The sequence below is a fragment of the Alexandromys fortis genome, unplaced genomic scaffold (assembly GCF_014885135.2).
Source record: "Alexandromys fortis isolate MF-2015 unplaced genomic scaffold, M_Fortis_MF-2015_v1.1 scaffold_240, whole genome shotgun sequence".
Lineage (NCBI taxonomy): Eukaryota > Metazoa > Chordata > Mammalia > Rodentia > Cricetidae > Alexandromys > Alexandromys fortis.
Genome location: NW_026068133.1, coordinates 480,683 through 508,193, shown reverse-complemented (window position 1 = coordinate 508,193; position 27,511 = coordinate 480,683). Strand labels below are relative to the sequence as shown.

General features: G+C 43.8%; 1 protein-coding gene across 1 annotated transcript in view; it reads right to left on the bottom strand.

Moving 5' to 3' along the window:
• Positions 1–1,077: 1,077 nt before the first annotated feature.
• The window catches only part of LOC126491016 (cytochrome P450 2B19-like), a 70,640-nt gene continuing 44,206 nt past the window's right edge, over positions 1,078–27,511 (bottom strand). The window contains exons 2-9 of the mRNA XM_050126396.1: positions 11,786–11,948; positions 11,499–11,648; positions 9,543–9,703; positions 8,639–8,815; positions 8,060–8,201; positions 6,135–6,322; positions 5,828–5,969; positions 1,078–1,936 (exon numbers count right to left, since the gene is read on the bottom strand). Of these exons, the coding sequence (XP_049982353.1) occupies positions 1,755–1,936; positions 5,828–5,969; positions 6,135–6,322; positions 8,060–8,201; positions 8,639–8,815; positions 9,543–9,703; positions 11,499–11,648; positions 11,786–11,948 (1,305 nt within the window). The 3' untranslated portion in view covers positions 1,078–1,754. The remainder of the gene's footprint in view (positions 1,937–5,827; positions 5,970–6,134; positions 6,323–8,059; positions 8,202–8,638; positions 8,816–9,542; positions 9,704–11,498; positions 11,649–11,785; positions 11,949–27,511) is intronic.

The following is a 27,511-nucleotide window of genomic DNA, read 5'->3' as shown; positions in this document are numbered from 1 at the left end:
TCTTCTGACCTTCAAAGAACAGGAACATATACACCGTACAGGTGCAAACTATACAAACATAAATGCACCAAACTCTCAAGTACATAAAATATTTTCTCAAAGAGCCAGGAGTAGTAAGTGGCAAACCAGGACCAGAAATGCTATCTGAGACTTCTGTAAACAAGTAGACAATGTATTTTGTGAAGAAAAAGATGGATTTTGTGTATTCTTTCCTATAGAGTTTCTTGGGTACCAGGATGGCCTCCTTGTAAGGGACAGAGGATAACCTTCAACTCCTGGGCTCCTGCCTCAACCTTCCAAATCATGGGATGACAAGACTGTCCCAGTACAATCTCTTCATGTGATGCCAAGGCTCAGACCCAGGGCTCCATGCAGCTGGGTGCACACTTTACAATCTGAACATGCCTTCGCTTCACACATCTCTTCTTCAGTTGCTGTGGATGGTGCTGGTTACACATTGAGTGATAGCACCCTAGAAACACAGAGAAACTAAAATAATCCCCACTCCTTTAGAAATCTGACATCTGGGAGCTTTCTTGTCTCTGTGTTCTAGACCCCTGGTCTATTCTGAGAATCCATCCATACTGATTTCTGACCCATGGTGTAATCTCTGACCTTAGCAGGGTATAGAAAGAGCTGGTGATAGTGAATGTTTCACTCGGTGAACTTAGTGAAGGTACAAATTTGGGATGCTAGAAACTAGAGCACTCAAATATCATGGAGCAGATGATATTGGATATGGAAAAGTGAAAGAGGGGGACTGGGTTCCAAAAGTGTCATGGTCAGGTGGAAGCGGGGACCATAGATCATTTCTCTGAACCACCGTGGATGCGTGGGAATAAGACACAACTCACATGGCTTTGTGGTGGGGAGGAGATACTCAGAGATCCTTCATGAAATCAAGGGTTCACATCCTGAAAAATTCCTCGTTCATTTCCAAACAGCCTTATACCAAAATGTAATATTCAAGAAATTTGAGACAGCTGGCTCATTGTTTTTCTTAACTTGAGCTGTGATCTGCAGCATTCCCTTAGGTGGAGCTCATAGGCAGCAATTGTGAATTACTTCCTTTTTTATTTACCAAAACTCTGTATAATCTAACATTATATCAATTAGACAGTACAGTTAGGGAAGAATCATCTTCTTGATAAGCCACAGATTAAATTGCCCAGTAGGTCAGGTTGATTTCATGAGAGAAACACACCATGTTACAGGAAGTGGGTTCTCCCCACATCTACTCACACCAGGGAAAGCCAGATACCAGGGGAAAATTGTAGCAGCAAACATGTAAAAGCAAAGTGGAATCAAAAGATATTGCAGAGTCTGTGTTCTCATAGTCTTGCATAAAACAAGATTAAACCATCAGAGAGTTTTCTTCCTCGTGATCTGACACTTTGAACTTCAGTTTCCATCTGCTGCTCCTCTGACATGTCCTCTGGCATTCATTAGATTGTTTCATTGAGCACCAGAAGTCTCTATATGAAAACTGTAATTGCTGGGTGCAGTAAGGAACAGACTCAGCATGAGATGTGGCCTCTAGAAGTCTCTCGGTTCACACATCAAGCAAGACATTGAGTGATTTCTCCTGTGCCATTCTCAGGGCAGAAGAACACACCTGAGAGTTTTGCAGAAGCTGCAGTAAGGTTGAAGGATGTGAGCAGTGACCTACGGCCTGGTTGGCAGCAGCTCCCACAAAGGAAGAAAGCTGGATCCATTCTCACCAGGAGTAGGGACACCTGGCCACCTCAGTCCAGTCAACGGGCCAAGAAGCGGATCTGATATATTGGAGCTACATTGGTCAAGCCACTCTCCTTGGGCCTGAGGTCAATGTCCTTAGGAGCCACAGGACTGGACACAGAGAAGTTCTGGAGGATGGTGGTGAAGAAAAGGAACAATTCGTTGCGGGCAATGCCTTCGCCAAGACAAATGCGCTTTCCTGTGGACACAGAGAATGAGCCATGTGAGCCCCAGGACAGTAGGCAATCTTCAGACTGTCCCTTCCCTAAACTCAGACAACTCTCCCATTGCAATGGAGAAGAATGAGTTTTACCCTCAACCCTGCAGTTCAAGTGATAATGTTAAGAATTTCCCAAATCCTAAAGAATTGGTAAAGGGCCAGTGAGACTTCTAGCATGGAAGGCAGCCTGCATCAATCCTGAGGACAGGCATTCACTCCATGGACACACATGTTTCAAGGAGAGAACAAACTGCCACAGTCTGTCCTCTGTCATAAACATATACATACTCTCCATAGTGCACATGTATATGCATGGAACATATATGTAATAATTTGTCATAAATTGCAAACCAAATTGTTGGTGGGTGTCACATGGTAATTTCTGACAGATTTCTAGGTTTTGTTCATTATCAGAGTCCTTTGTTTCAAAATTGTAAGAACACAACAGAGTAGGAACAAATATGTATGTGTAAACATGTATAATTTAACATCTGCAATGTTCCCTTTCAGCAAAATAGCTGGACACAAAATTAACTCACAAAGACCAGTAGCCCTGTTACAGACAAATGAAAAACACACTGAGAAAGAACTCAGGAAAACAATACCTTTCACAATAGCGTCACATTATATAAATATCCTGGGGTAACTCTAACCAAGCAAGTGAAAGGCTTGTGCAATAAAAACTTCAAGTCTTTGAGAAAGAATTGGAGAAGACATGAGAAGACGGAAAGATCTCCTATGCTGATGAATCAGTAGGGTTAGCATAGTAAAAACAACATCCTTCCAAAAAAGCCAGAAATACACACTGGGAAAAAAGACAGGGTCTTCAAAAAATGATGCTGGTCAAATTGGATGACTGCATGTAGAAGAATGCAAATAGGTCCAAACTCACTACACTGCACACAACTCAACTTCAGATGGATCAAAGACCTTAATATAAAACCCGATACACTGAGCATAATAGAGAAAAAGTGGGAATAGATTTGAAGTTGTTGACACACGTGATGACTTCCTGAACAGAACAACAATAGCACAGACACTAAGATCATCAATTAAAACTGGGAACTCATGAAACTAAAAAGCTTTCGCAAGGTGAAGTTCATCATCACTTTGATAAAAAGTGGCAGCTACAAAATGGGAAACATTATTACCACCTCTACATCAAATAAAGGACTAATATCCAAACTATATAATGAACTCAGGAAATTAGATATAAAAAGAGATCATTCAGTGCAAAAATGGCATACGGATCTCAACAGAGAGTTCTCAATAGAGCAAACTCATATAGCTGAGAAACATTTAAAGAAATGTTCAACAGCTTTAGTCATCTGGGAAATGTAAATCATAATGACTTGTGGTTTCCATCTTATACCTTCAGAATGGCTAGGATCAATAACACAAGTGACAGCACATGCTGGAGAGGATGTGGAGTAAGGGGAACACTCCTCCATTGCGGGTGGAGTGCAAACTTATACAGCCACTATGGAAATCAGTGTGGAAGGTCCCTAGAAAATTAGGAATTCACCTCTCTCCAGACCCAGCTATAGCACTCTTGGGCATATACCCAAAGGACGCTTAACGCTACCACAGAGGCGCTTGCTCAACCATGCTCAATCCTGCTCCATTCATAGAAGCCAGAATTGGAAACAAACTTCATGTTCCTCAAGAGAAGGATGAATAAATGTGTTTAAAAAAGAAACAGCATTATGAAAATTCAGGCAAAGGGCAAAAGGATGGAACTAGAAAAGAATCCAGAGTGAGGTAGCCCAGACCCAAAAAGATTAACATGGCATGTATTCACTTATATGTGGATATTAGTCATTAAATAAATGATAACCAAGCTATAATCCATAGACCCAGTACGGTTAAATACAGACAAAAGTAATAGGAGGGGAATATAAATCTCCCTGGGAGGGGAAAATAGAATAGAGTTCATGGGTGGACTAGGGGCATCAGAGGGGACAAGGATGGGGCATTTAGGTAGGAGGAGAGATGTGCTTGAGGGATAGAGTGTGGGCAGAGACAGAATTGTGGGGCATTGAGTGCTAGTGTGGAAACCTAGTATAGTAGAAACTTCTAAACTACAGAAAGGCAATTCGAATGAAGTCTCCAAATAATGAGGGATACTTGGTCCCTCTTCTCACTCAATGAAGTTTCTAGTACAAGGACTGGGCTGCATTCATTTGAGTTTCTGACCAAAGGGATCCCACAGAAGACCCCAAACAACCCAAGGCTGTTTCAAGATGGTAGGTTGATTCCACAAACTGACAGCAAGGCCTCATTGCTGAAGACAATTCCCACACAACTCACTGGACTGGAGACATCTAGCTGGTGTCTATATAGACCTTCACGTCCCTGATTTAGCATCTTTGCTATAGGAAGTATTCTACAAGCTACCAAATGAGAAATGTATACACAAACCCAGCCACATGATTTTGATGAACCATGCTATCCTTCCTGTGTTATATAATAGGGCTCAATAGTGACACAATGCAGTGCACTGTGGGAGTAATTATCCAGTGTATGGTTTGAATATGCGGCATTGCTTGAGTGAGCAGGAACCAGGACTAGAATTAAAAAAATGCTACTGCTCAAAAGGAAAAATAAAAGTAACAACAAAATGACCCCGGAAAATATTCTGCTACATAGATCAGAGCCCTCCTTATTCAGCCATTGCCAGAGAAGCTTCCTCCTGCACCAACTGGGAACAAATTCAGAGAGACACAGCCAGACGTGTCACAGAGAGAGAGAAACCTTGAAACACCAAGCTCTAAATGGAATGTCTTTGTTATTAGAGATGAGAAAACCCAGTGGAAGAGGAGGCAGAAAGAGGGTAAGAGACGAAGGGGATGCAGGACACCAAGAGCACAAGGCTCTGCACCAACTGAGCAAAGCTCACATGAACTCAGACTGAGGCAGCAGGCACAGGGCCTGCTCGGGTCTGCACCAGGTCCTCTGTGCACATCTTACAGCTTTCAGTTTAGTGTTTCCATGGATTCCTGAGTGTGCGGATGAGAGGGTCTCTGGTTAGTGCCTTCTTTTGGGCTCTACTTTTTCTGTTGATATTGAAGTGATGGTTTTTGTTTTATCTTCTATTCAATTTCATCATGTTTGGTTGTTATTGCTTAGAAGCCTGTTCTTTTCTAATGAGAGACAGAAAGGGGATGTACCCTGTGGGGTGGGAGAGTGGAGAGGAACTGGGAGGAGGAGAGGGAAGGGTAAACTCTAATCAGCATATATTGTATGAGGAAAGAATCTACTTTTAATAAAAGAGGAAAATTAATAAACAAATGTCTAATAGCAAAAGAGAGAACTGATGGATTTGATGCAGCTGGAGAACAACAGATGGATTATTTTGCTCATTGCACTTTCTAAAGTGGAGCAACTGTCTTCTGCTCTTTTAAGGACTTTATGTGGGCGTTGCTGCATTGACTTTAAAGACATCCCGAACGTCCTGACCTGGGAATATCTGTGCTCCTTTCCTCTCTATTAATTAATCTGTTGTTTATTGCTGGGAGCAGTGGTGGAACCTGGTTGTGCCCTCAGCCCATTGTGTTCTCTGTGAACATCCATTGTTCTCCTCTGTCAGCCATTTAATCATGATTAGAGAAAACTGGTTTCACTAGTTTAAAAAGATTCTCCACTCATTAAAAAAAATAATTAATAAATTTGCTCAGGTTTAGAGGCATTTCAATACCTCTCCAAAATCCTCCTGAGTAGGATGCACCTTTAGTTCAAGAGACCCCTTCTGGGACAGTAGCCAGGTGGAATGGGTTCCCAGCTGGAACAGACTGGACCTAGTCCTGACTGTATCCTGGAGGGTAAGTCTGTCCTCTAGTGTCTGGAAAATGAAGCACAGGTCCGTCTCACCTGTAGAGAAGGGCATAAAAGCTTCAATTTTCTTCAGAGCCCCACTGGCATCCAGGAAGTGGTCAGGATTGAAGGCATCTGGTTGTTCAAAGTACCGTGGGTCATGGAGAGCAGCACTCAGGATGGTGTACACTTCAGTGTTCTAGGAGACATTGTGAGAGGCAATATTAGCATACCCCGACTCCCATAAGCAAACAGTCCTTAGAGAGCCACAGAATGCCAGGAAACCACAAACAGGCCTAGGGTGGTAATTGGGAGAACGGGAGATGATCATAGCATAGAGATGTGGAATCGCAGCTGGTCTCACCTTGGGGAGCAGGTACCCTCGGAACAAAGTGTCTTTGGTGACTTTGTGCGGCACTCCAATCGGGAGAATATCTGCAAATCTCTGGATCTCGCGAATGACAGCCTCAGTGTAAGGCATTTTGTTGCGGTCATCAAGGGTTGGTGGGCAGTGTGAGCCGATCACTTGATCGATCTCCTTTTGGACTTTCTCTGCACAGAAAAGAGAGACAGCAGATTATGCTCTCCCTCTTTATGGAGGCAATGCACAGTGACCGTTTTCTGTGAACCAATAGCTCAGGAACAGTGCAGATCCAGGAGACTCTGTTGAGAAAGACACACTGAACTCTTGGACACACACCTGCACTTCTCTCAGGCATCTTTCTCTCCCATCATGCTAAGAGCTATGTTAGAGGCTCTCTCCAAAGCTCCCACCATGCTCATAAAAGAGAGAAAAGAAAAACCCACAGCAAAAGGCTCTTTTCATCTATCATTCTGGGTGAGGGCTGGAGTGGAGGATGGTAAGAATTCTCTGCATTTGAAATGTAATGTTATAATTTGTGTTCTTCCATAACACACACACACACACACACACACACACACACACACACACACACACACACACAGTTCTTTGCATGAAATTTATATTTGAAAATACAGGAGGCCGGAGAGAAAATGTCTCAGTAGTTAAGAGCTCTGGCTGCTCTTGAAGAAGACTAACAATCTGAGGCTGTATCCTCAGGAATAAAAGGGAAGTAAATTAATCTATGAATAACAAAATACAGAATGTGAACACATTGGTGAGTATATTGACCGATGAAATGCATTGATTTCCATCCTGACAGCCTGGCTTTGACATCAGAACCCACGGGNAGGAATAAAAGGGAAGTAAATTAATCTATGAATAACAAAATACAGAATGTGAACACATTGGTGAGTATATTGACCGAGGAAATGCATTGATTTTTATCCTGACAGCCTGGCTTTGACATCAGAACCCACGGGAATGTGCAGGGAGACCCAATTGCACTAAGTTGTCCTCCCATCTCCACACATGAGACACAGCAGACAAACTCACAACAACATCATATCAATTTCAAATTCTTTGGATGTGAGTGTGTAAGTCAGCCAAGTGATCAATGGGTTGGTTAATAAAGGAAAGATTGCTGAGTGAGTGAAATGAACAAAGAAAAACTAGATGTTCATATTCCACTTCTCATTTTATTAATCAATTAAGAAGTCAATAAGTGGTGCATACACAAATAGATCAATGAATACAACCAACCAAGGAATGGATTGACACATGAAGAGTGAATTCAAGGCCAGTGGGAAGGAATAAAGAATGAGAAGATTTGTATATGAACGAACCAACGAATCAATGACAGAGAGTCTGCTCAACTAGCCACGATAAAGAATAAAACTCATAAACTGATTCATCCAAGTAAATGAATGAAATATATGTCATTGAGTCAACTAGAGATGAAAGAATCAAGGATAAATAATTTATGGGTATAGAGAAGGTGGACAGAGGATTACATGTGTGGGTGAAGAGGTGTATAGATAAAAATAAATGAAAAATGAATATATTGATGGGTAAATAATGGTTCAAACATGAATAGAATGGGTAAATAGATGAACAGGTGGATGGACAGTGAGATGAGTGTCAGAAGGATGCAAAGACAGAAGAAAAGAAAAAGAAGCAAGGAAGGAAGGAAGGAAGGGGAGAAAGAAAGGAAGGACAGATGAATCAACCTTCAAGTTATAGCAGAGAACAATGGAAATGGACCAGCTGAGGTTTCATTCACACACCACCCACAGCACTGCCTTTGGTTAGAAGTTGACCACAGCCTTCAGAGCTCCAGATAAAGAGGCCCATGTCTCTCTCATCCTCACAAACCTCTGCAGAAAGGGGGAGCTAGAAGATTACCCAAATGGCCACCTATGGCTTACCTGCTACATGGGGGTATTTTAACAGGAGCAGGAAGCCAAAGCGGAGCGTGGTGCTGCTGGTCTCAGTGCCAGCAAAGAAGAGAGACAGCATGGAGATCATGAGGTTCTGGTGATGGAACTCTGTGTGTTGGTTGGACTTCTCCTGGTTCCAGATGGGAGAGAGAAGGGAGGGTCAGGGTGCCTGGAGCCTTGCAGGGAGATGCACACACATCCTGGGAACTGTCCTTCTGTCTCACTATTTGGACCACATGGCATTTCCCAGTCCACGAAAATGTCACTTGGCTTCTGCTCTGCCTTCTCTCTCTACTGTGCTCTCTGGTAGGTTAACATGGCTTGTCTCCCAGGTTCTTTCTTTCTCTGAGGTCTTTCCTGCCTTTTGTCCCTCACTCTGTTTCTTCCCCACCCTTCTTTCTCCATATCACATTTTCTCCTCCTTTTTATTTTCATCATTTTCCAGACACTTCTGCATCTCCTCCACTTCATTTTCTCTCTCTCCTCCCCATCCTCTGCCCCCTTTTCCTCTGCTCACACCCTCAGCCTTAACTCTCAGCCATCCCCTCTCATTCACGCAGGACTTACCTTCTCCATGCGTATAAGGTAGGTATCAATGAAGTCTCTTGGGTTGTTTGGGTCCAAGGTTTCCCGGTGCTTCTCCACGCTGTGGCAAATGTAGTCTAGGATTTCCTGCAACTTTTTGTGGATTTGTCGGTGGGTACCAGGAAAGAACTTCAGGAAATCCGAATAGAGCTCAAACATCTGCAAGAAAGGACTGAGGAGGTCACCTGAAACTAGCAGGTCTCAGAAAGTAAGCTGTGCTTCTATGTCCACAGATGTCATGAAGGAATGCAAGTGCACACACACACACTCATATCCACCCACTCACACCCTTCTCATATGCACATCAAACATACACGTGCCTTGAACTGTATCTTCCATTCAGTCTCTAACCTTCATTTTACATTCTCTGTATCTCCGTTTCCTCTCTTCTCCTCTCTCTCTCAATCCCCCTTGCTGTTTTGTCTTAATTTGTTTTAATTTGTGTCTTATTGTATTTTGAACACATTAATGCTAGAAAGCTTTAAATTCAACATGTACCCTAGGATCAGCTTGAATTTCTGATACCCCAGTCTCTAACACCAAAATGCTGGAATTTCATGTGTTGTACACCACCAAGTCCTGGGGATGAATTCAATGGCTCATGCATGAAATACTGTATCCTCTGTCCTCTAAGTAACAGCTGTATCCCCCACATCATCATTTTCTCATGTCTGGATGGCTCTGTATTTCTGCATTTAGGTCTCTTCACCCTGCTTAGCATCCCTCTCCCTTTCCATTTCTCTTTCCTTCCATCCCTCCAGGTCACAGACTCCTTGTTTTCCATGTTGTCTATCCTTCTTCCAGCCATAAGACACTCCCTTCTTCACTCACAAGGAAGCCTTTTCTTTCCTCTGTCTTGGATGCTCCTCTCTTCCCACCCACTGACCTGGCCAGAGAATGAGCTGATGAGCGAGATGGTCTGATAGATCAGGTTCAAAAGGTGCAGAAACTGGCGATCTTTGTAGTCAAAGCGCTCTCCAAAGACAATGGAGCAGATGATGTTGGCTGTGATGGACTGGAAGATGAAAGTGGGGTCCAGGGGGGCTCCTGGAGGAGGATACAGGAGAAGAGACAGGGAATACAGAATTAGGGGAGTATTTGGCTTCAGCCCCATCTCTGTAAAGTCATCCCCACCACTCACTGCTCAATGAACAGCACCACATTTGCACATATGGTGCACATAAGAGTCTGGGCTCTTCACTCAGAGATGCGTGCATCCTTTTATTTAACTTCCCTCAGTACTGCACAGAATATGGGATGCTATTTCTATATACAGAAAGGGATACACCTTCACCAAGGAAACTCAGCTAATCATGGCTGGAATATTGCTGCAATTAGGATTTTAGGAACAAGACATAGAGTGAGTGCAGTCAGTCTGCACCTGCTCCTCCTCCCAGGACAACATACTGACTCTGAACTGACAGCTAACTGCCACTGGAAGGAATGGTGCACAAAAGAGTTCAGGGATGACTGTGTGAATTACAAGCCTTATACTCTCCATGGCCATCTGCCTGTTTTCTTCTATGTCTTCTTAACTTCCTTCATCCCTTCTCTGTCTTCCTTCATCCCTTCTCTGACTTCCTCCATTCCTTCTCTGACATCCTCCATCCTTCCCTTATCTGACTTCTGAGCTCTGTGGTGTTCCAGAAGCCATCAGCCCCTGCTGCCTTCAGCCTATATGTGTCAGGTTCAGTCATGGACCCTGGCAGTTGGAGGACGGTTGTCGGTACAGCAGTATTGGGTTACTCTTTCCCTTCACCCTGAGACTGGCTTGTCTCTGATCCTATGAGAATACTTTCCTGGGGCTCAGAGCTTCACTCTCTGTCTTTTTTCATCTTGATTCCCATCTTGTTTCTTTTTCTCTGGGTCCCTCCATCACTGCCTTATTTCTTCCATCATTTTTCTCACCATCTGCATCTTTCTTCTCTACCCCCTCTGCACTGACCTCGCAGCTCTCCAGAGAAAGGTCAATAAGAAATAGCAAATGCCTCATGTAGAGAAATGGAGGTGCAAGCAACAGTCTTGTCACCAATGTGTCCTTATTATAACAAACTAAAAGTACCCCTAGAGTACCTCTGATTTTTACCAAAATCAAACTCCCGTGAGCCTCTGTGCTCTCTGGGGCTCACCAGCACACTCACAAGGAAGAAAACACAGTTCCCTGCTTAGCCCATATCTGCAGGTCCTCCTGCTCCCTTCCCTTCATTGACTTAAGGTCTGTGTTTGCCTTTGAGAAGACCATGGAGTGGGGCAAGGATGGGGGAAATTACAATGATTAAGTCAAAATGGTCTTGAACACTTTGTGCAGTAGGAGAAAAACTTGGAAATCTCATCCTCCTGCCTCCACCTCTGGAGTGCTAGGATTACACACATGCAGGACCATGTCCACTGTATGTGGTGCTGTAAGCTCTGCACAACTCAGCCACAGCCACATCAAAGGCAGGACCTCACATTGTAGACAGGGCTGGCCTTGAACTCATGGTCATCTTGCTTCACCTTTTGAGTTCTGAGAGGCTGAGTGTCCACCAAAAACTACCTAATTGACAAAGAAAAATAATTCACAGATTGATTTTCTGAAGAGAAGTGACCACCATGGGCAGTACGTGCTTCTGAGTTATTTTGGAAACAAAATACCTCACGTTTCTTTCCTGTCCTTGTAATTCTCTTCCCACCTCTGTCCTTATCTCATCCTTCCAATGTCCGTGTATGTGCGTGTGTTTGTGTATGTGTGTGTGTGTCTGTCTGTCTGTCTGTTCCTCTGCCCTTGTCTTTCTCTTTCTTAAGCTCCGCACTCAGATCCCTGTGTCACCATCTTCCTTTCCACCCATTCTCTGGGACTCACCCTGGGATTTCCGCAACTCCTCCAGCAGACATCGGGCCTCTTCCTGCATCCGCTCCTCCACACTCCTCTTGCCCACCCCTAAGTCCTTCATGGTGGCCAGAGAGAATCGCCGAAGGGTCTTCCAGCGTTCCCCACTGGAAAAGACTAAACCTAAGAACGTAGGTGAAGCATGGGTGAGTTACAATGGAAGATTAAAGACCCTGAGTCCTTCCCCACGGCTTGGGCTCCACCTCTCACCCACATCTTCCTAGACCACATCTGCCACTTCACCCTGTCCCGTATCTCACCATATGTCTGTACAATAGGCTCAAGCACAGCAATGGTCCCCCGGCCAGAGAAAGCCTCAGCTTGGTCCACCAGAGCCTCCCTTATGGCCTCTGTCCCGCACAGCATGACCACAGGCCTTGGTCCCAGGTGCACTGTGAACACGTCTCCATATTTTTCTCGAAGCTGCCAAGCATAAGGATACAATTGTTGTGGTTAGGTGGTGCAGACGTTGTTGTTACACTATGAAAACACCTAGATACAGACTGGTAAATAGGAACCCCTTGGCTGCCACCCTTTCTCTCCTGAGCACCTAAGAGGTGAAGGTTAATTCACCAGACAGGCAGGGTCTGCACTGATTGGTTGGATTTTCTAATCAGTACACCAGCACTGTAGAGTAGGGAGACAGGGCAACACTTGTTTATAATCCTGGCACAAGAGAAGTAGAGACCAGAGAATCAGTAGTCATCCTTGTCTGCACATCCAGTTTGAAGCCAGTCTCAAACTACATTTGACTCCATCTCAAAAAAAATAATCCATCCAGATATGGATGCAGTTATGCATTAGTTCCATGCCCATACCTTTCAGTCTGGCCAGCTGAACCATGCTTCCTGTGGTCCAGCTCCTGACTGGACCTCCTGACAACATTCAGAGAGACCAGCCCTGACCCACCCACTGGGTTACTTGGGAAGGGAAAGTGACAGTCACCTAGTAGTGGTCATGAATGTGAGTCATGACTGCAGTATGGACAGTTAGGGAAATACTTGGCCATGAAACTATCAGGGCATCTACAGGGATTTGGTCCCAGGAACATGACAACCCTGCAGTGCTGAGAGCCCTTGAGGAGCATAGTGCAATGTTAGCAAACAACCCTCCCTTGTCCTCCTGTAACCTTTACTCTCTCTAGATTGCACTGCAGCTAATAGAAATGAAAGGCTATGAAAATGGTCAGTGCCCAGTGTTGTTTGGGGAAAATGCTAAGAAAAATCTCTGCGTATGTTTGGTGTTGATGTATTTATGTTTTTAGATGGGGTCACAGCATCAAATCTTATGCAACAATAAACTAACAAGCCTCAGACCGGATCAACGGTGTAAGTGAAACCTGCCAACTTAATGCTACACAAAAGCAAGTTTTGTTTTTATCTGCTGCATCTAAATGATGTTCAAACACAGATGCAGTTGATGGTGTGTCAGGATAAGGGGAGGTAGTGACTACAAGGGGCTGAGACAGCGACCAATCTTGATGTTCAACATCAGTGGTAAGAAAGTGTTCATCTTTAAAATTCATAGAGGTAGGCTTCTTGAGAGGTGACCCAGTTCAAAAACATCTTAACTCAAAACTTAATAGTTACAGCAGGAGAGGTAGCTCAGTGTCTAAGAGCACTGCTGTTGTTGCAGAGGCCCTGCATTTTGTCCCGCCTCCCATGTCAGATAGCTAAACCTGCCTGTAATACCAGGTTTGTGAGATTTGATGACCTCTTTGGTTTCTTCAGATATCAGATATGCATAAGGACCATTCACAAACACATTCACACACAAACACGAATATGATGATGATGATAATGAAGACAGACAGATTGATAGACAAATAAATAATACATGGATATACAGATAATAGTTAGACAGATACTTAGATTGATGAATAAGTCTCTGATTCACAGATAAGTAGCTTTGATGGTCCAGCTCCTCTTTGTGTCTTTACCACTGGCCAAAAGAATGTCACCATTAACACTCAGTATTTGTAACTGACACACTGATTAAAGCCCACACAACCATCTTACATCAACACAGATGCCTAGAAGGATCTCAGCTTCTTGATCTACCAGAGAAGCTCTCAAGAAACATTCCAGAGGGCTTGTCAGCTGCACATGGGTTTGGAGAAAGGAGAGCTGACACAGCCTTTAGAAGGTGTATTTGAATCAGGCTCCTGCCTCATCTACAATGCACTTGAGAGAGCCAAGCTGGTTGTGTCTGGGGTTCACCACAGTACATCGCTACCACTTGATATCCAGAGGCATCTGTCTGGACCAGCTGTTCTTTCTCCTTGCCTGTTCCATGTGCTATGCCTTCATGGATTCTCTGCTGTTGATTTAGTCTCCAATATGGATGGTTTGAGAAGTGTCAGAGCCCTTGGGAGATGGAATCTAGTGAGAGGCACTGGGTCTTTGGGCGGATCCATAGAATAGGTTAATGCTGGTCTCACAGAGAGGACTGAGTTCTCAGAGAGTTGATTATTATTAAACAAAGCCAATCCACATGGTTCACCATTTCTGCATGAACAGGTTTTCCTGTCCTCTACTGTCTTATGACACACAAGAAAGGTTCTCACTAAAGGCTGGAAAAAGAGACTGTTTGATCTTAGACTGCCACACTGCACAGTTTTGTGTAGGATAAGCCTTTAATTTATAAAGAATGTAGCCTCTGGAATTTTGTGGTAGCAACAGAAAAGAGATAAGGACATAAGGAGGCTTTTTCTTGCCTGCTTAGTTAAATCATTTCAGTTCTTACCATCTTTCGCTCACACCAAGCCAGTTCATCCCTGTGACCTGAAGATTCAGTGCTGGCCTCTCTTCTGTCACACTGTGACCTCACCCACCTGGCTCTACTCTTTCGCTAGAACCAGCTGCTGTTCAGGAATGGCTTCTTTCTCATACCTGTCATCATCCTAGAAAGTCTTTGTGATTTGTTTAAGTCATGTCTCTTATGTAATTTTGTCTGAACACTCAACCAATCTTAAAATTCTTATTGATGTGGGATTCTCCTCTGTATGCTGTGAGTACCATTGGTTAATAAAGATACTGTCTTGAGCCCATGATAGGATAGAGCAGAACTAGGCAGGGAAAACTAAACTGAATGCTGGAATGAAGAAAGCAGAGTTAGGGAAAGGCCATGGAGCCTCTGGAGACAGACGCTGGGAACTTTAGCTGGGAATCCACAGCCTCATGGCGATACGCAGATTACTAGAAATGACTGTGACCATAAACTATTTATACCCAACCCATTTTAAATGAAAAGAAGCATTTGTAAACAATCATTTTGAGAATCTGGGTGGTGCTTGCTCTAAATTACTTCCTGTTGTTTGCTGGCCTAAGTCGTTTTAGGTTTCTTGGAGACCAATCAGGGGATCTTGTTCCATCAAATCCCATTAATCTGTGCATTTCCATGTGACTATGGCTTACTGGCTAGGTTCCTTTACGTCTGTCTCTGGCATCAGCTACATGACTTCTCTTGATTGCATCTTCTTTCTCCCAGCATTCAGTTTATTTTTCCCTGCATACTTCTATTCTGCTCTGCGAAGGCCCAAGACAGTCCTTTATTAACCAATGGTATTCACAACAGAGGGGAGTCCCACATCAAATACATTTGGATGTTGGTCTCTTTGTTTGTCTTAGACAAGGTCTCCCTCTGTATCCCAGGCTGATGTTCTAATCCACTGTGTGGCCTAAGAAAGAGGTTCTTAATACATATGTACTTCTATCAGTAGGTCAAGGCAATATATCTTCCCCCAAAATGTGAAGATTATGACAGCTACTGTATGAAATGCAGTTCATGGCTCCTACTGGGAATCCTGCATTAGAATAATGATGCAAGTTCAGAGCCAGATAAACCCACTTGGCAGGACAAAGTTCCCAGGGTCATTCAAGTCTATTGTGGCACATTGCCAAGGTCAGAAAAGTACAGATGCAATGCCTGAAATCACCGTGGTTTCCTGACATTTTTCCTTCCTGAATCATTGAACTCTGTTGCCAACATCAGACAGGCATTGGCTGAACTTCACAAAAAGGATGCTGCTTCCTCTCCCTCACTCCATCTGTCTCTCTCTCTCCAGTAAAGAGAAGTGAAGTCTTATTAAGAAATGGAGGCCTAAGGAGCTGCATGGCCACCCTTGCTTCTCATCTCTGCATTAGGAAAGCTGAGATTAAACATCAACCATTGCTTACGTAACCTAGCAAGACCCTATGTCCAAATAAATACTTAAAAGAGTGGGCATTGCAACAAGTGAAGAGCAGTTGCCTAGTGTCTTAGTTACTTTTCTATTACTATGAAGAGGCACCATCCTATTCCACAAGTATGAATCAGAGAGACCAAGAGCTAACTGAAAATGAGTAGACATTTGAGATCTCAAAGCTCACCTCCACAACACACTTCCTATAAAGGCAATACCTCCTAATCCTTCCCAAACAGTGCCACAAACTGAAGACCAAGCATTCAAACATATGAGTCTATGGGATCAATCTCATTCAAATGACCATACCTGGACTCTGGCAATCAACAGTGAGGGGCTGGGGACTCAGTGGTCTGAGACTAGTCTGGCATAAATGAGACAACATCTTTAATCCTCATTACAGAGGGAAAGGCAGAATAGTAGAGGATTGAAGTATGATTTGTATGAAAATGCCATAAGAAATCATTACTTTATATGATACAAAAGTTAGGGAAAGTTGTAGAGGAGCTGGGAAAATAGTTCAGTCAAAAATGTACCTTCCTAATTCGGGTTCTTAGAGAAGCTAAATAAGAAGGAGAACCCAAAGAAAAACATATAGGCTTCCTCCTGAATATTAACCTTCATCAGGCGATGAAAGGAGACAGAGACAGAGACCCACATTGGAGCACCGGACTGAAATCTCAAGGTCCAAATCAGGAGCAGAAGGAGAGAGAGCACTAGCAAGGAACTCAGGACCGCGAGGGGTGCACCCATACACTGAGACAATGGGGATGTTCTATCGGGAACTCACCAAGGCCAGCTGGCCTGGGTCTGAAAAAGCCTGGGTTAAAACCGGTCTCGCTGAACAAAGCGGACAAGGAGGACTACTGAGACCTCAAGAACAATGGCAATGGGTTTTTGATCCTACTGCACCTATTGGTTTTGCCTAGGCAGTTTGGATGCTCACCTTACTAGACCTGGATGGAGGTGGGTGGTCCTTGGACTTCCCACAGGGCAGGGAACCCTGATTGCTCTTTGGGCTGACGAGGGAGGGGGACTTGATTGGGGAAGGGGGAGGGAAAGGGGAGGCGGAGGTGGGGAAGAGACAGAAATCTGTAATAAATTAAAAAAAAAGAAATGTACCTTCCTCACAAGCACAAGGACCTAGTTTAAATTCCCAGAACCTACATAAACTAGGCATGAACATGGAGCATATATATATAGAACCTCCAGATTTTGAATGTGGAAACATTTGATGTTCATGTTGGCGAATTTAGGGAAACAGATGTAGCACTAACTAAGCACATAAAAGTGTATGAGCCAGTGTTGGGGCACATGCCTTTAATCCCAGCATGAAGAAGGCAGGGCCAGGTGGATCTCAATGAATTCCAGCCCTACCTGAGCTGCAAAGTGAGTTCCAGGACAGTCAGGGCTACATAGTGAGACCATGTCTCAAAACCAGTGAAAGTAAAATTGTGCAATTCTCATACTGCAGATTAGCATCATCCAATGACAAATACATAAAGTCACTAGATAGTCCTCAGGCTGTGGCTGCTAGCTTCCAAATCATCTCTGAATGCCCTGAAGCCAGAGGTATCAGCACAGCAATACCCCGGAGAAAAAAGTATGAAGTGACTATAACCACAGCACAGTCCTGCACCTGAGACTCAGATATCATTGTGGAAGAGAAGGGGAAACAGGATAGGACTTCCAGATGCTCTGCATTACTATTTGGCAACCCTGAGAGAGGCACCCAGCCTGTCAAATGAGGCAGCTGGGAGAGAAATACAAATGGCACAGAGATGCCATGGTGAACCAAGTGGAGGGGCAGATGGCGGTAGGCAATGGTGGGCGGCTGGGTGGATGATCAAAGTGGCAGCAGGAACCAGAAGGCAGGGGTGGAGAATCCTGCCCCATGCAGCTTCTGGAGAAGTTGAGCAGCAACTGATGGAAGCTCTTTGGACACTTCGAGTATGAGCTTCTCTGCCACTGCACAGACCTGACTGTAAACTAGTTTTCCGCCATCTCCCACTAGATGTTTGAGAACTCTTGTCTGATTGGTTTCATTTTTTACTTTATTTGCATACATATACATTCAGTCAATCAGAAACCAGATAGCCCTATAAATTTGGGTTAGGCTATGTCTGGAGGGGTAAAGTCATTGAACGGTCAGAGGAGGATTCCATACCCTACATCCTGGCCAGAGCCTGGCTTTTGGGCATGTTCCTGGCTCCTGGCTGAGGGCTGAGCTTCCAGATTCTTTATTAAGAATAAACAGTGTGATGAAGACTCACAGAGACAGACAAGTCAGAGGATTGCTACTCTGAAGTTTCTGTCTCAAGCAGAGAGCCTGCTCAGGCTCTCACCACTTCAGCCTGTGGGACTCGAACTGTAGACACAGGCTATGGAGCACATTCCTGCCTCTGCCTCTGAGATTCTATCCCTTGGCTGAAGATGAGAATTCATTCCCGCGGCTGGCTCTAGCCCTTGAGACCTGCCCAGGGACAGAAGACCAGGAGTGCAGAGATATGATGTTCACAGTGTCTCATGGTGTGTGTCCTTCTGCTACCATGGGGTCTCAGTGTTTACTTTCTCCTTTAAATGCTTGTTCCCACTATGTAAATAAAGTTCCCTTGCTGTCCAGTCGTTGTCTGCTCACTCCATCCTTAGGAAGAGAATTGACCACCTCACCACCCACAAAAGACATCCTCACACTTTAAACAAAGAGTTTGGAAGGCAGAGCTTTATCAGAGCACATAAGGTGGAAGCCTGCTCTAAGCAATTCTATCATCAGCAAACTCGGTGCCATTGGGCGATGCAGGAAAGTTGGTAGAAACATGAGCAATGCTGGACTTTGTTTCTGAGATGAATGAGAGGTCTCTTTTATACCAGGCCAGATTTGAATTTGCTTTATAGCCAAAAACAATATTGAACCAATCCTCAACTGATCCTCCTGCCTCCACCTGATGGAATGACAGGTGGTCACCAGCACCAAGTCTATGACGAGCTCGGTATTGAACCTGGGCTTCACACATGCTGAGCAAGCACTCTACCAAGGGAGCTACAGCCCCTTCCTCAAACCTCTTTTTAAAGAACTCAGCAAATGTACACATAATCAAACACATCAAATTATAGGACACATCTCAAATTACAGCAAACTCCACTTCACAAATGCTGAACTTGAAGGTGTATGCCACAGCACAGAGAAATGATGTCATTTAGGGGGCCAAAGTGTTTTTTTTTTTTTAAATATGTAAAGTTCTATTTACATTCTTTTCATGGATTATCCACCAGTGACAAAACTAAATGTCTTCCCTACACCCAACTGGAAATGTTGAACACTTTAGAAGCATTATAGTTTGGACTTCCATTTTGGTTTTGTGATGCATTGTGAGTCAATGTTTGTATACGGGTACATGCAGGGACCAGTGTTCCTTCATTGGCATAGTCGTATCCAATCTATCAGCAATATTGTTTGAAAATGTAATTTCTCCTCCAGATTGCTTTTATAACTGTTAAAAATCATTATAATGTATGTGCAGGTCGATGTCTTTCATTGAAGTAAAGATGTCAAAGATTGAGCCAGGGTGTTCAGAACATTTTAACAAATGTTGTAGATTAAAACCAGGCATCTCTTGGTCTCAGTGAGAGAAGAGTAAGAAGAGACTGGGCTCTCACTACTCACTCACATTGGGCAATGATAAACATGACATCCTCCTACTGAGCTCCACCTCTTAAAGGTACCATCACCTGTCAGTAGCACCATACAAGGCACAAAACCTTTAATAGATAGGCTATGTAGCTATTTCCTGTGACTTCAAATAATCTTTCCTGGAAAGAGTAAAGAAACATGGGAATCTATGAAGACACAAGGCTCAAAAAAAGTCAAGAAGTTATAAAACTCACAAATGTGTCTCTGAAGGATGGAAACAATAAGCAATGCTGATGGGGAGGGAGGTACTCTCTGGTGTAGCTGCCTGCAAGTTGTGCACGGAGTGCCAAGGAGGCAGCTTTGATTTGCCCTGGCCCATGCTGGGGTGGGTTTGGGAGTGGTGCCGCTGTCTTCAATTACATGTGCTGTTGTGAGCAACCCCCAATAAAATCATTGGTTCACCAAGCTAAAAGGTTAAAAAATGTTGTTCATGTGATGCCAATAGTCATCTGTTCATGACCGCCTAGGAGAAGGCTCACAACAAGGGCAACAACTCCAGAGTATACTATAGCTTGCAGGAAGCAGTGTTCTCCACAGAGTCCTACAGGCATCTCCCAGCAGAGGGATGAGATTTCTTCACTGTTCACTGTAGAACTTATTGGGTCTCTGGTGTAGTTGTAATGAGCAGTATTGTAGTGGGAATCTAGTAGAGTCATTGTGTATAAACATTAGAATGTAACAGTTGTTTCTCATTGTATCTAGTAACAATAGAATGTAATAGTTGGAAGTCCTTAGAGCTTGATAAAATCATAACCAGGAAGAGTGATTGTTTTCTGTGATTTATAGAGTTGTTTTTCTGAGGGAGTTTTCCATATGTTGCATGACTTTGGGGACAAGATCATCCTGACACACCTGGAGAATCTTGAGTTATTGGGTACTGTACCCAATAAGGACTAAAATTTCAGGATTTTGAAAGTTTCCTTCAGCGAACATACAGAATTCATCAAGAAGGTATTGGTATGAGGATTTGTTTTACACATAAAACAACCTTTGTGTTACAAACAATAAATATGTTTTGGAATAGCAGTTTGACATTAAGTCCGCCATAGACTGGACTTGCTTTCTGCTGAAGAGCCTAAATTGCATTCTGGAATGACTCACCTTCTTTGGATATCCCACTGACTACATAACACCCAAAAAAATATATCCATGGGAATTGCTTGTATCTACAATCTAACATTTTAGTTTGTATCATGATTACAGACATTGTTTGGTATTGCTGGAGGAGGTTCTACTGTTTGTGTGTTGCTTTCATTGATTGAATAAAGAGACTGCCTTGGCCTTTTGATAGGGCAGCACTTAAGTGGACAGAGTAGACAGAGCAGAATTCTGGGAGGAAGAAGGCAGTGTGGTAGAAGCAATGCTTCTCCTGCCCAAGACAGAAGCTAGTTAGATTCATGCCGGTAAGCCATGACCTCATGGGGAACACAGAATAATAGAAATGGGTTAATCAAAATGTGAGAGTTAGCCAATGAGAGGCTAGATACAATAGGCCAGCCAGAAATTTAATTAATACAATTTCTGCATGGTTATTTTGGGGATTAAGCTAGCGAGATTGTGGGACACGGCTTTCTCCCCCTTATAAAACAGGGATAAGTCTAAAAGCAAATAATTTGTCCCTCATGTTCTTTCCCGCCCCTTCCTCTTACCCTGTCTTACTTTGGCTTAAGTATTTCTCATTATTCTATTTTGTAACCTAATCTACTAACCATTGTCCTTGATCTGTTGGCATTGTTACTCCTTTAAGGTACAAAGTAAAAATTTCCAACTTAATAGATGTCTTTGTGGTTCTATTTGGCTTCCTAGGTGCTTGTTCTTTTCATTATTGCTTTGAGGATCATAGTATACACATTTAAGTTATCACAACCAGCGTTCTATTGGTGTTGTATCACCCCACATGACACATGAGAACCCTACTGCAGAAGAGAACATCCTGGATTCTCGGGCTATTCAGTTCATGCATTTTACTTCCATACATATTATAAATTTCACACAGAGATAGGGCCAGAAATATGGCTCAGAAGTGAAGAGCACTTGCTGATCTCCCAAAGGAGCTGCATTTGATTCCAAGCATTTACTTTGTGTCACAAAACTGCTTCTACCTCCAGTCCCAGTGGCATACATGTGGCACACAGATGTACATGCAGGCAACATTCATACACATACAATTGAAGCTTTTAAAAACCAGACTTCTCCAATTCATAAGTGCATCTCTCACCCCTCATCAAAGAAGGTACTTTTGAAATAATCTGAAAAAATTACAGAAAGACAAAACTAGTCGAATGTAGAGATCAGCTCACTGTGGACTGCCTGTCCCCAGTAAATAAGCTTACAAAACAACCACACAAATTCTCTGAGGTTCCAGGAGCATCACAGAAACATTGTAAGAGCAGGAAGACCAGACAGCTGCTTCAAGAAAATCTCCTTTAGAAGAAGTGGAGAAAGAAGAGGAGGAGGGAGAAGACACAACTTTGAGGTTTCATCTGACTCCAGCCAGAATTGTCGAGATTACTAAAGCAGATGACAGCAGATGCTGGCAAGGATCAGGACATGAGGTAGACTACTCACGGCTGATGGGAGTGTAGACTGGTACAGCCACTATGGGAATCATTGTGGAGATTCCTCAACAAACTGAAAGTAGATCTGCTGCAAGACTCCAGCTCCACCACTCTTGGGCATGTCCCCAGGACACAGCATTTAATTACAGAGATACTTGCTTATCATGTCCGTTGCTGCTTTATTCATAGCATTCAGTAGTGGGAAATAGCCAAGATGCCCATTGAGTGATGAGTGGATAAGGAAAATGTAGTTCATTTATAAGGGAATATTATTTGGCTTTAGAGAAGAATGAAATTATGAAATATTCAGGTAAGTATATGGATCCAGAAATGATCATCCAGAGCAAGGTAATGCAGGCCCAGAAAGACATGGCATGTTTTCTCTTCTATGTGGCTTTTATTATTTCAATATGGGTGTTTTGTTTAGAAGGCCCACAGAGGTTAAGTATCTGGTAAGGGATGGGGTGGGGGATCTTTCAGGGATGGGGACATAGCGCATGGTGCTATAAGAAGTAAGTGGGAATTAGAAGAAGAGGATTAAATGGGGGAAGGGGTGATAGCACAGAGTAGAGGGATGAGAGGAAGGATAACCAACACTGAAGGCCTTTTGAAAAGCCACATAGAGTCCTACTACTGTGGAAGTGTCCTAAAATATATACACAGATGAAAGGAATTTAAATGGCATTGCCATATAAGGAGGAAGACAACACCAAAAGAGGCATCATACGCCACCTTTAAAACCTCCAGATCAAGAACAGGCTACATCTTCTTGCCCTGGCCCAATGGGTCCCATAGACTGTCCCACCCCAAACATCACAGTCTTTTTCCAATGCGTTGATTGCCTTTCACAACATGATGGTAAACCCATATTGCTGAAGACACCACATTCTCATGGTACAGAAAAACATGGAGCAATCTAGCTGGAAGCCTCACCCTGACTTACTAGTGTTCACAGTGCTAGAAGGTTCTATGGAGAAGAGCAATCATCATTTTCACCCAGCTATGAGCCCTGTGAGTCACAGTAATGACCACCTGCAAGATATGCCAATATGCCCACTGGCACAATAGTGGCACAAATGTTGGGGGGTGAACAAGCACATTGTTAAAAATTGGATTTAAGGCCCACTCTGCACGCGCGCGTGTGTGTGTGTGTACATGTGTGTGCATGTGTGTCTGGTATCATTCTCCTTTACTTCTCTTCTGGAGCAACCATAGACAAAGATGAGAGAAATAGAGAGAAGGTTCATCTGTGACTTGGGATCCAGACAAGGATGCAGAACAGGTAGAGAAGACAGTAAAGCAGGGATCTGATAACACAGGAACACAGCTGTTAGGAGACATGTCTCCATGGACTCCTGAGTCTCTGACTGAGGTGGTCACTCTCTCCCTGTCTTGTTCTCCCTTTATCCTTCCCTGTCTGAGTGCCCTTTTTATGCCCCTTGGGGCATGATGCTCTCTGTTGTCCTTTTCTCTCCATCCTCCTCCCACCAAAGCCCCACCTTTCTTCTCTCCTCTGCATCTATGTCCTTCCTCAATCCTCTGAGCTCAAGGAACTGAGCTGTTTCTAATGTGTAACTGTGAACTAGCAAGAAGGGGTCTGTCTCCTTCATCAACATAAGCCTGCATCCTGTCCTTCTTAGTGGGACTTGGCCCTAACTCCTGGTTGTGTGGTCAATGTGTTTACACTTTATCTACTAAAATGAGTAAACATCAGCTTGCAGTGCTAAACAAACCTGTTCGTGACAGTCCTGATTTGGGCAGGGCTGGAGAAAACAAGGCTAAAGAGAGAGGTATGCTGTGTCTGAGTCTAAAAGTCAGTGCTTCCAGAAACTGGTACACACAAACTCCTCTGACCCTATGGGGGAGGACCAGCAGTACACTGGACCTTCACACACTCATGACCTGGCAAGATACCACCATGAACTTTTATGAACCCACGATCTTCCTCTTACTGAGCAGGGTAGGTTCTAATTCCGTGCCCGGGGAGTATGATGGGAAAGCATCACATCCTTTGCACAGAAAAAAAAAAAGTGCTTATTCTTTACTGATCTTATGATGTGGCTGACCCAACTGGACTTGAAAGGGTTTTTTTTATGAAGTAATCATATGTTTGTTTTTTAATTAATTTATTTATTTATTAAAAATTTCCACCTCTTCCCCTTCTCCCATTTCCCTCCCGGTCCCCCCACTCTCTCTCCCCCTCACTCTCCAGTCCTAAGAGCAGTCAGGGTTTCCGGACCTGTGGGAATTCCAAGGTCCTCCCCCCTCTATCTAGGTCTAGGAAGGTGAGCATCCAAACAGGCTAGGCTCCCATAAGGCCAGTTTTTGCAGCAGAATCAAAATTCAGTGCCATTGTCCTTGGACTCTTGGTCAGCCCTCATTGTCTGCTACATTCAGAGAGTCCAGTTTGATCACATGCTTCATCAGTCCCATTCCAGCTGGCCTTGGTGAGCGCCCATTAGACCAGTCCCATTGTCTCAGTGGGTGGGTGCACTCCTCGCAGCCCTTCCTGCGAGGATGCACTTCCTTGCTCATGTTCTCCCTCCTTCTGCTCCTCATTTGGACCTTGGGAGCTCAGTCCAGTGCTCCAATGTGGGTCTCTGTCTCTATCTCCCTCCATTGCCAGATGAAAATTTTATGGTGATATGCAAGATATTCATCAGTGTGGCTATAGGATAAGGCCAGTACAGGCACCCTCTCCTCTGCTGCCTACAGAACTAGTTGGGGAAATCCCCTTGGACACCTGGGAACCTCTCTAGAGCCAAGACTCTAGCTAACCCTAAAATGACTCCCTTGGTTAGGATAACTTCTTCCCTGCTCCCATATCCACCCTTCTTCCACCTCAATTATCCTATCCAAGCTCTCCCCAATTCTCTCTTTCTCCCTTCTCTCTCTCCATCTCCACTTCCCCTCAATCCACCACGCCCAACCTGCTCCCAACTTTTGCCTGACAATGTTGTCAACTTCCAATATCCAGGAGGATAAATATATGTTTTTCTTTGGGTTCACCTTCTTATTTGGATTCTCTAGGATCATGAACTATAGGCTCAATGGCCTTTGTTTATGGCTAGAATCTGCTTATGAGTGAGTACATACCATATTCCTCTTTTTGGGTCTGGGTTATCTCACTCAGTAAAGTGTTTTCTATTTCCATCCATTAGCATGCAAAGTTCAAGATACCATTTTTTTTACCGCTAAGTAGAACTCTAAAGTATATATGTGCCACACCTTCTTTATCCATTCTTCTACTGAGGAGCACCTAGGTTGTTTCCAGGTTCTGGCTATTACAAATAGTGCTGCTATGACCATAGTTGAACAAATGCTTTTGTAGTATGATTGGACATCTCTTGAGTATATTCCCAAGAGTGGAATTTCTGGATCCTGAGGTAGGTTGATTTCCAGTTTCCTGAGAAACCGCCACATTGATTTCCAAAGTAGTTGCACAAGTTTGCATTCCCACCAACAATGGATGAGTGTTCCCCTTACTCCACAACCTCTTCAGCATAGGCTATTATTGGTGTTTTTGATTTTAGCCATTCTGACAAGTGTAAGACAGAATCTCAAAGTTGTTTTGCTTTGCATTTTCCTGATCTCTGAGGAGGTTGAGCATGACCTTAAGCACCTTTTGGCCATTTGGACTTCTTCTGTTGGGAATTCTCTATTCAGTTCAGTGCCCCATTTTGTAGACTTGAAAGGTTTTTAAAAAGCAAAAAGAGAACACATAATTGGGTGGCTAGAGACGTGGTGTGGTTATAAGAGGAGCTGGCTGGAGGGTGTGAATGTGATTACATTATAGGTTATGAAACCCTCAAAGAACTAATCTTTCAAGTGAGGGAAATACCTAAGGTGCTGCTGTCCTCTGACATTTCTCTGTGGACATAGTAAAGCACAGAGTGGCTGACACCCTGCTCTGGGCCACTGTAGTCCAGAAGTAAGGTCGGGTGTCAGCCCTGACCTGATCAGTCTGTCTCAGAGCCTGCTAATGGAGAAGGTGAGGCAGGCCGACAGACAGACGAAGGACAGTGAGAGGTGAGGAGAGAGCGTCCTATGGGTTCAGTGGGTGGATAAACAAAGAGACAGGGATAGTGACAATACACTGATATCTTGAGCTAGGGACACGGCTCAGTTGAGAGAGTACTTGATTAGCACACATGATGTCCTGGGCTTGATCATCAGCAAGGCATAGCCCAGGCATGGTGGCACATAGTGAGTGCTGGGCAGCCTGGGCTAATGAAACCCTATCTCCAAAAAGAAAAGTAATAGACTTCTTAACCTACAGAGTGAACACTGCTCATGGGGATTAGAAAAAATTCACTGAGATGAGGGAGCCACCAACAATTGTGAGAGCCCACTCTGATAGAAATCAGCTGAGGGCACCCTGGGAGGGGCTGCTGAGGCTGAGGAAATGTTAGCTTAAAAGAAATGAAGACAGAAACATAGGATAGACATGGAGGACTGAAGGTAAGTACTAAACAGCCCCGAGTCTATTTCTCACCTAGCACATGTACTAATAACAGGAAAAGGCAGAATGAAGGGCAGTACTGTCAGCTAATGATGTCCCTACAGTGTCCTTGGGAGGAGGCTCAAGCAGGTACATTATCTCATCCAGCTAAGAGCTCCTAATTTTTAATGAGGCTTGCCTCCAGCTGGCATACACCAGCCAAAATCTTAGCAGAAAAATGTGCTCTTCCATCTGGACAAAAGTGATCTTTCTATGGGCTACCACAGGCGTTACCATAGGCCTCAAGGTTCCTGGAAAAAGCAGAGCAGGCAAGTTTGAACTCAAATGATTCTTTAAAAAGTGACCCCAGATGGAGACTGAGTCACATGTGAACTCCCACACATTCCTCCTTTTTCATTTATTTTTTAAAGACCTCTAAGAGTCCCTCAGAAGACTGCATCTGCCTTGATGGTTCTTTTCTCCAATCTTACCCATCATGGGAGCATGAATCCCAATGATTCATGTTCTGTCTTAGGTTGAAAGGAGGAAAAGAAAACTCACCCATCTCTGACTGCAAGTCTCTGGTAACAAGTTTTAAGGAAGTGTGTGGAGTTTTGATCCATGAAATTCCATGCCCAATTTTTACAGTGAGTTCATAATCACCTCGAAACTGATAGGTAAAGAAATTGTACCCCCCAAAAGCCACAAGCTCCAATAATTGTAATATCACTAAGAAGTGAGGTAAATGCTGACCATGATGGAAAAGACTTTTTTTCAGTTTTTATTATTTATTTATTCATTTTTGATTTTTTTTAGTTGTTGAAAAAAAATTACCGCCTCCTCCCCATTTCCCATTTCCCTCCCCCTCCTTGCACACATCGCTCCTTCCCCCACTCCCCTACCCCTCCCCCCTCCCCCCACTCCATTCCCCCTCCCTCTCGAGAATGAAGAGCAGTTCAGATTCCCTGCCCTGCGGGAAGTCCAAGGTCCTCCCACTTCTATCCAGGACCGGGAAGGTGAGCATCCAAACAGGCTAGGCTCCCACAAAGCCAGTTCATGTATTAGGATTGAAACCTAGTGCCATTGTCCTTGGCTTCTCATCAGCCTTCATTG